This window comes from Quercus robur, chromosome 8 (assembly GCF_932294415.1).
Source record: "Quercus robur chromosome 8, dhQueRobu3.1, whole genome shotgun sequence".
In the NCBI taxonomy this organism is placed as follows: domain Eukaryota; kingdom Viridiplantae; phylum Streptophyta; class Magnoliopsida; order Fagales; family Fagaceae; genus Quercus; species Quercus robur.
Window position 1 is genome coordinate 13558956 of NC_065541.1, and position 8798 is coordinate 13567753.

At 40.4% G+C, this 8798-nt stretch overlaps 2 protein-coding genes across 2 annotated transcripts; both read right to left on the reverse strand.

Moving 5' to 3' along the window:
- Positions 1–4773: 4773 nt before the first annotated feature.
- Positions 4774–5522, reverse strand: LOC126693917 (F-box protein At3g62230-like). The gene is made up of 2 exons (XM_050389973.1): positions 5259–5522; positions 4774–5149 (listed from the first exon to the last, which is right to left on the reverse strand). The coding sequence occupies exons 1-2, from the start codon at positions 5400–5402 to the stop codon at positions 4865–4867; spliced, it is 429 nt and encodes a 142-aa protein (XP_050245930.1). The 5' UTR covers positions 5403–5522; the 3' UTR covers positions 4774–4864.
- A 1628-nt stretch (positions 5523–7150) lies between these two features.
- LOC126695898 (F-box protein At3g62230-like) lies at positions 7151–8095 on the reverse strand. Its single transcript, XM_050392693.1, has one exon. It carries the CDS (start codon positions 8093–8095, stop codon positions 7151–7153), a length of 945 nt encoding a protein of 314 aa, XP_050248650.1.
- Positions 8096–8798: the final 703 nt, after the last annotated feature.

Here is an 8798-nt window from a genome sequence, read left to right on the forward strand (position 1 = left end):
GGAGGGGACGATGATCTGAGCAGCTTCTGACTGAGCAGCACTAGCCTCTTGTGGATAGCGCATAGCCCCAGAGATGGAGGAGGCAGTCTCGCGGATGGCTGGAGGGTAAAATATGCTCTCCGCCTTCCATAAGTCAGACGAAGCATCCACCCCAGCTCGTTTTAAGGCCTCTCCCCAAACCTGGGAGCAGTATAGTCTGCATACTGTAAGAATTTGAGCTTTAAGGGAGGTCTGGGTTTCAACCACCCCTATCTCGTAACCCTCCTCCTCGGCCTTGTCCCTAGCAGCTTCGGCCTCGTTTCTGGCAAACCCAGCCTCCTGTTTGGCCCTCACAGCTTCGTCCCGGGCATACTCCACCATGCCTTTAGCATTCTCTGCCATGATCAGTTTTTTCTTCAAATCACTGATCTGCTCCTTGGCTATCTACAACTGATCATCGGTTTCGAGTAGACGTTTTGTCTGTTCCTCGGCCTGTTTTTGGGCGCCATTTAAACCCGCCGAGGCACTATCCCTCTCTCGGATAGCCTCCTTTAAGGCCTCCTTAGCCTTTGTGAGGTCGTCCTCGGAAGCTTTGAGGGTCCGCGCGGCGTCTATGCGTTTGGCGCGTTCATTCTCGGCGGCCTTACTCTGCATGTTAACTTTCTCCTCCATCCTATAGGTGGTCTGGAGAGCCTGTCAAGTGAGATAAATACATCGTGAGTGAAAGTCCGGGAGCAAGAGTTAATAGAATTTTAGGTTTCCAGAGTCTTACCATGTCCAAGTACCTCTTTGCACTGAGGAAAACCTCTTGCATCCTCATGTTCTTCAATTCTTCCACATCGGTGGGCAGCAACATGGTTCTCCCTAGTGCGTTGGCCACATAACCCCCCTTGCCATCTCCGAGGTCCCTCATGGACGCGGTTTCCAGCAATGGCTCCCCGTGGAGCATGGGGGCGGGAAGCCAAGCACTCGGCACGGATTGGGCTTCGATCCCTTTCCCCTTGCCTTAGGTGGATTGGGCTTCGGTCCCTTTCCCCTTGCCTTGGGTGGATTGGGCCTCGGTTCCTTTCCCCTTGCTTTGGTGCCCAATCTTCAGTTGTTTTTGGGCTCGCGAGATCTCATCCCTCTCTTGAGAGGATTAAGACTTTCCCCCTTCCATGGGCTCCCTCCCCTTGGAACTCCTCTTTCTCTTTGAGTCGGTGGGTTCCGGCCAAGGAGGTAGAGCTGACTATGGAGGAGCAGGAAGTTGGGGACGAGGAGATTGTGGTTTTAGCTTAGTAGACGAAGATCTCGTCTGGATGGGTTGAGGTTGAGATGGGGAGGAGGGAACACTGGACTGCGGTTTTCCCTGCGCACCCTTCTCCGGTTGACCCTCGAGGAGGTCGAGTAAGCTGGTCGAAGGCTTTCTCTTAAGTCCCATCTCGGCTCAGGAAGATGTCCCCACTGACAACAGTTCCGCTTCGGACAAGGCTGGGTCACCTAGATCACCAGAAGGATCCTCGGATTGGTCGGCTAGGTCAAATACCCCAAATCCCTCCTCGGACTGACCCAACTCACCTTCGTCCTCCGCTGCTTGGTGAGATGGGGAGAGGTCCACCAGTAGAATGCCCTTTGGGACAGAAGATCCTTCGGAGATTAAAAATCCTGATTCAACTACGGTAATTTTTGGAAGCCGAGGATAGCTAGTGTTGATCACATGCCTTGGGTCGGCAAATGACTTATGAAGGGGAGCGTACCCTAAGATTTTGTGAGCGGCTCTAACTTGACCATCCTCGTTATTTACGAAAACTGCCGCTTGAAGAATAGTCTCCAAGTCCACCCGGTTAACTAGGTGAAAATGTCGATGAAAAGCATTTGGATCTGCAAAAAAAAACACATGCACATGGTTAGTAACCGAACCACATTAAATTAAAATGGCGCAAAGGATCGGCACCCTTCCATTCTCTATACCCCACCTGGTTCTCCCTCCACTATGGGGCATGGAACGCCATCATGCCATTCACCGGATACGATAAGGAAGTCCTTATTTAACCCCTTGTTGGAATCAGGGAGGCATTGGATTAGTTGAACCCTTTCGTCTCTCATCTTCATATAATAGGATTTTTCCTTCAAATTTTGGAGATTATAGCACCAATTCACATCATGGTGGGTCAATCTTAGCCCCATCTTTTCGTTTAAGGCATCCACACAACCCAGAATCCTAAACATGTTGCTGGTGCATTAGGTGGGGGCTAATCGGAAGTGCCTAAGGTAACCCTTCATTACCGGCCCCATGGGGATTCTCATACCCCCCTCTACGAAGGCAAGAACAGGAATTACCACCTCGCCCGTCCCTCTCAGAAGGTGCCACTCCCCCATCTTACAGTGCCTCAGACTCACGTTGGGGGGAATCCTATAATCGGTAATGAACTTTTCCATCGCCTCTTCAGTATCAACCAATTTCCTCAGTCTCAATTTAACCATCTCTAAGAGTTACTAGACAAACTCAACCAATGACGGGAGAAGGAAGGGAACAAGAGAAAAATAAACCCAGAAAAGAAAAAGCACGAGTTAATGAAGGCAGAGAACTTACAGAAAAGAGGAAAGATGCCTCGGACAGGCTTTTTGTGTTGGAGATAGACTTGAGTTTGGACGAAAATTCAGATGAACCCAAGGTATATGCACTAGAACTCTTAAGTGCAAAACTGAAGAGACAAATCAGTTCCAAAAATCATTTATGCCTCCCATCGAAAGTAACTGCACGAATTTTCCCGCCCATAAAGGCAAGGAAATCCCCACCATTAGATCTCCATCACGCCGTTGAACGTGGGAAGCACAGAGCCGCCCGCATTTAATGAGGACACGTTTCACCTTCCAAAGGCTCCAAGAACGTGTCTCGGGCAGACGAAAAGTCTCGGGAACCAATAGGTGACAAGGATTTACAAGCATTGATAGACGTCTGATGTCATCAAAACCCTCCTATCAGTCCAAGGAGCCGGATAGCAGGATTTTGAAGGGCTATTGTGGGGCCAGAGAACTTACGACCCGGCCCACTCTCCACTAAGGCCCAGGGCCCGTGCTGAGGAGGGTATTTACCGAGGACGAGTAGGGAAAGGCCAAATACCCTAGAGACGCAGCCGAAGATGACCCTGTCCTTGGCATCCCAAGACTTCAAAGGGAAGAGCGACATCTCGTCGAAGACTGCCTCCAAAACGCCCCCAGAAGAAGAGGCGAGTAGAATGGGACCCACATGGGGGTACAGAGTGGGTGTGGTTCAAGGTAAATACATCACCTCCGCATTGAATACGCCCACAAACATCCTAGCCATATTAATAAGAAAAGACGCCTGAACAGTGTGGTTTCGGTTAGTGCAACTAACAAAAAGCAGGAGGAGGCGGCTGATGAGACAGGTATTTGAATAGGAGCCTGCCTGATAAATAGGTGGAGGGTCAGGATCAACCGAGACGGGCTATATAATGTAAAGACTTGTGCGCCAAAAAGGGGGGGGCTTCCAGACCAGGGAGTCCTAAGAAAGGGAGAAGAATAAGGATATGAAGTTCCTTGAACAATGTCTTAAGACCGGAGCCACTCATGATGTACCGGAATAGATTATTGTTGAGCATGTCAGGTTTATCCTTGGGCAAATCGCTATGAACACCATGACTAACCAGAGCCTCCCAGACCGTACCGAGGAGAAAGACTTCTCGAGCAAGCATAGTCTATTTCCGTATGAACACCACGACTAGCCATCGTCTGGTGACCAAGGCCTAGCATTTCATACCCACGCTCTACAAATTATATTGTTTGGGCCTTCTAACGTACGAACCCAATATCGTTTTGGGGTCGTTACGAACTGAGTCCTTACACTATTGTATTAAGTGTTGACATAAAGAATCCACATTTTTCAAAATAATGTCCAGAGTATGGAGTACGGACATCATAAGTATGAGACAATAATTTTCAAATTTTATTTTCATGTTTTTATTATATATATATATATATATATATATATATTCTATTTAGCACTTAAGTATGACTATGCTGGGAGGTGCAAGCATTTAGAATGGAAGAACACAACTATGATTTTCTGCCACAAAAAATAAAGGACAATATTTGTAAAAGCTAAGACTTTAATGTCATAGTTTGACGGTAGAGAAGTGTACACGGCACTTTTAAGACGTGCAAAATTTAAAACACAGCAACATCCTTTGGGCGAAAAGAAAGTATCTATTAGTCAATTTCCACTCTCAATGGGAATTGAACATGGTAGGTTCAGTTACCTTCTATATTTCATTTCATAAAGCTGTAAGTGAAAATTCAAGAACCAACACATTCATGATAACGCAACCTGGTCATATACTCATATAGCACCTGTACAACAATCTGTACATGCATCAAAAAACTCCTATTAATGCGTGCATCCATGAACATATATACAAATGCTCACACAGAATGCAAAAAAACATGGAGAGGAAAAGGTTCCCGTTATTCATATAATTAAAGTTGACCAAATAAACTAAAGCAACCAAATTGTGTATATATATAGAATATCACAATCTCACAATGGCTTAAAAGCAACATAATTGATAAGTTTCACAGCAGTTTACTTGCATATACATTACATCAATATCTTAGTTCATTCGAGTTCCACATATGCTATATATAAACTGAGAGCTGTTCATTTAAATATTAATAGCCAATAGTAGGAACATAGTATAATCTGAATTTAATGAGAAATATATAATATGGACACAACATTTTTCATAATTGTTGACATAATTTGTTAGGATTGGAACAACATCACTTTCACTTGTATTTGTCACTAGCTAACACCACTTTTATATGCACAAATCATAATAAGCCATGTCAGAAGTTATGTAATGTTGTCCGTAGTACTTATTGTGATTTAATTGATTGATATTTGCAGAGTTGAGGAGGCTCTTGGGAATGCCAGCATCCCATTAGCTCTTGCTCGGTATAAGTTCTCATTTCCACCACTACCATCCTCTTCCTTTGAAACAGTAACATACATGTGTTGCAAGACCTTGCCATAGATAATCAAGCGGCCTAGCAAGCACAGTTCATGCAATGTCCCCTTAAAGCCTTTTACCTCCACAATCTTAAGACTTTTGACGACACGTGTATCTGATGGAGCGCACAAGCCAGAACCTATCAAGGTTTTCGCCCTCGACTGGAGAGGAGTAATCCTAAAACAAAGGAATATTACCCGTCAAGATTTAAGTTCGAGGTGAAAAATATGTATGTTGTGTATATATTTGAACATTCTTATTGATACTCACATAAAAAATTCTTCCCGGGCCTATATCCAATGTAAGAGTCTCCAGATAAGGAGAGCTGTTAAGGAAGAATACGATTCCGAAGAATTCATATGGATGCATAGAAGTCTTCAATATCAAGTGTCTTATGTTCATGTCATACTCCATCCGCAGTGGTTCATCTCCATGGGGAATAAGCTGTAGTAAATGCACATATGGAAAAGGGTTGTTAGTTAATCAACTTTCACATTCTTGTTTACCTTCTGCTTTTGCTTTTGCAGTTTTCGCAGAAACTCAGCCTCCACAATATTTAACATAAGCCTCTACCATGTGAACAAGTTGAAATATTATGTTCCATAGTAGCTATACCATTTTTATTTTGTTTATGATTGATGTAGAAACGAAAGAACAAAATTTTGCTAAATAGAGATATCGTGAAAACAACATACAAGAAATTCAAAAAGTAGTACTAGAAATTATTGTAGCAAATAATAAAATCATATGAAATTTGGTGATGTAAAAGGAATCGCTGTGAGGATCACAAGATTTGAAACTCATCGCCTTACGACATGAAGACATATATTGTATTTCACTCAAATTCGTTTGGTTAAGCTTTCAATTAGCCAAATTTGTTATTTATGATCATTTTAGTTTTTGTTACGGTTGTTAATTTAAAAGTCATAATTTGGTCACATTTGTTCTCAAACATTTCCCAAAGTCCATATAATTTGATTATGTAATTTTCTCAAAATTTTCTTTTTTGTCAAATTTTCCTATTTTCTAGCTTAATCATGCTTACTACGAATTAGGATTTTCTAAGGTTTTGTAAGGACCTCCTAGCGGCCCTAAGATTTATTTAATGTTTATATTGTGAGTTGTAGTGTTCTAGACAATTTGAAATTTGGTCAATAATAACTTTAGAGAGGTTTTCTCCTTTTCTTCCAATAGTATTCAAAAAACCACTTATGGATTCATGAGTTATTCATGAATTACTTTTAAAGGGAGATGTTTTTTCGTTTTTTTAAGATCGACTTTCCGTTTTCACCAGTTTTAAAAACCTAGCTAAAAATTGATTGCCACGTACTCAATGGCAACTTTAGCAATTATTATCTTTATTTTAGGATAAGTGATCATTTGTACTCTCTCTCTCTCTCTCTCTCTTTAATATTCCTTTTTCTTTAGTATCTTTTTATACCATGATACTTGGAATTCAACAGACAATTTATAGTATTTTCAATGAACATGTCTAGTGGTCAAACCCCACTCCCATAACTATTGAATTATCAACAAGGAAAAGAGTGCCTTTGTAAAATTTATTATTTCCTTTAAATTTAACTAACCTTCCTTTTGTAATATTTTGAACTTTCAAGTATGATACGACTTTGAGTGATGTTCTTGTATTTTATTTGTCACCTTTCTCTTTCCCTCCTCTCTTTTTTCTTCTTCATTTTCTTTTATTGCCTATTGCAAGAAACGAAATAATCTCTATTAGGTTAGAGTTTATGCAACAATTTCACTTGAAAAGGGATAACCCACCTCTGTCCTATTACTTGCAAATAAAATACCGGAGGCTACCAAATGAACAGACAAAGGGCTTCTAGTTAAGACGGAAGTAAGAATTACAGATGTTCAAGCAATGGAAATAGATGTGTAATTCCAATTGTTTTATTTGCATATATTGAATGAACAAGTTGATAGTAGACTACATATATAGAGATGCCAAAAAAATGAACATTAGTTTTCTCACAAAATCAAAATCAAAAGAATATCAAGTCAAATTCATGATGCCCTATAGAGAGATACATTTGAGGTACTACCATACACCAGGTATATATCATATGCTTAAAAGAATAGATAATTTGAAATAATAATAAAAAATTTGAATATAACTGCATATTACTGTTCAATAGTATATATTAATTTATGTAAAGAGATAAAACCTGAAGTATAAAGCTGCAAATAGTCAAAGCCTTGATTGGATAAAGTTGTAGACGGAGTTTATAGAGATCATATCCTATAGATTCATCATAATCCAACTCCATCCCAAAGCTTAGATCTGCTTCTTCCATATGGGCTGGGTGTATTTCAAATTCAAAATGAGGAATTGTCCAAGAATATTTGAAGAACCTTAAATTTGGCGCTTCAATGACAATCTCATTGGAAATTAGAGAACAGTTATCCGCAACAAAACATTTCAGCCTCAAATTTGGTCCACTGATTTCAAGATGATCCAAGTTCCAACACTTCTTCAAACTCAAACTCTCTAGCAAGGGACAATTCCTTAACAAGGCTTTAATAAAACTCAGTGATAATTCCAGCCAACCGAAAGAGACTTGCTTCAGTGCTGTAAAGTTCATGAAGTCAGAGTTACGAAAATTGCAGGAGAACAACTTTATAGATTCAAGAACTATATGTCCAAACACATTTAATGGCAAATCAAACAACGCTGCATGATTATCAAGGTTATCTTCTGCCCATGTTGGGTCAGAAAAATCAAGGCCTAAACCTTTCACATTATGTATGATGGCAAATGAAATGCAACGTTGTATATCCCCATTAAAATTTTCAGGCTTAGATAATGTGAGTTGAAACTTATCTATATCACGTCCTTGATAGTTTTGGATCCGTTGTAGTGCAAAATCCATGAAACCCCTTCTTTGAGAGGCTTGCATTTCTTGAGATTCACGAACATCTACAAAGGCTCTCTCATCAAACTCAATGTTCCTTGTTTCATGCCATATGTAACGCCAACGCTTGGACAAAACGCTAGTCCTTACGGCTTCTTTGAAGGAAAGGAAAGAGATGATGATCAGGATCAAATGCTCACTCAACTTTCTGAACATGTCCAAGTTATCAGCCATGGCTGTGGAGAGATCAGTGTGGATGCTGTGATGATGAGTTTCTTAGATAATATCCAAGAAGTAATTTGCAAGAAGGGTTTGAAGGGATTTGTATCGTTAAAGCCAGAGACCAATGGTTGCACCGTTTGGATTATAGTGGGCTTTGGCGAAAGGTTTTTATTTTTACCAAACCAAAGAGCATTTATGGAAGATTTGAGGCGTGTAATTGAAACAGAAAGAAATGCGTATAAGATTTTTTTTTTCAATTGATCTCTATTAATCCAAATGCAATTTTTACACAAATATCTTGAAATACTAATGCATCAAGTTTTCAAAACAATACAATTTGGGGGGCACTACAAAACACGTGGGTCTATGATCGTGTTTTTGAAAAATGCAGCTATATCTTATCTATAGCTGCATTTTTCAAAAATGCGGCTATTGACTTAAGTGGTTTTAGCTGTGTTTTTAAAACGCGGCTATAGGGTAAGTCTATAGTCGCGTTTTAAACGTGGCTATAGACTTACAAAAAAAAAAAAAAACACCCATAGAATGGGTTCAACACTTCAACGTAAAGGAGAATATGGAATATGCCATAGAATATTCCTATGGCATATTCCAAAAAAAAAATCTGAGATTTCAAAATATGAAATCTCAGACTTAACCACTCGTATGGTCCTAGCAAAAAAAAAAAAAAAAAAAAAAAAAAAAGCTCCCTCATAGT

Coding starts and splice junctions, on each gene's coding strand:
- LOC126693917 (XM_050389973.1), bottom strand. CDS start 5,402: ATGGAGTATGACATGAACATAAGACACTTGATATTGAAGACTTCTATG. Junction 5,150..5,258: donor GCCCGGGAAGAATTTTTTAT/GTGAGTATCAAT, acceptor ACTCCTCTCCAG/TCGAGGGCGAAAACCTTGAT.
- LOC126695898 (XM_050392693.1), bottom strand. CDS start 8,095: ATGGCTGATAACTTGGACATGTTCAGAAAGTTGAGTGAGCATTTGATC.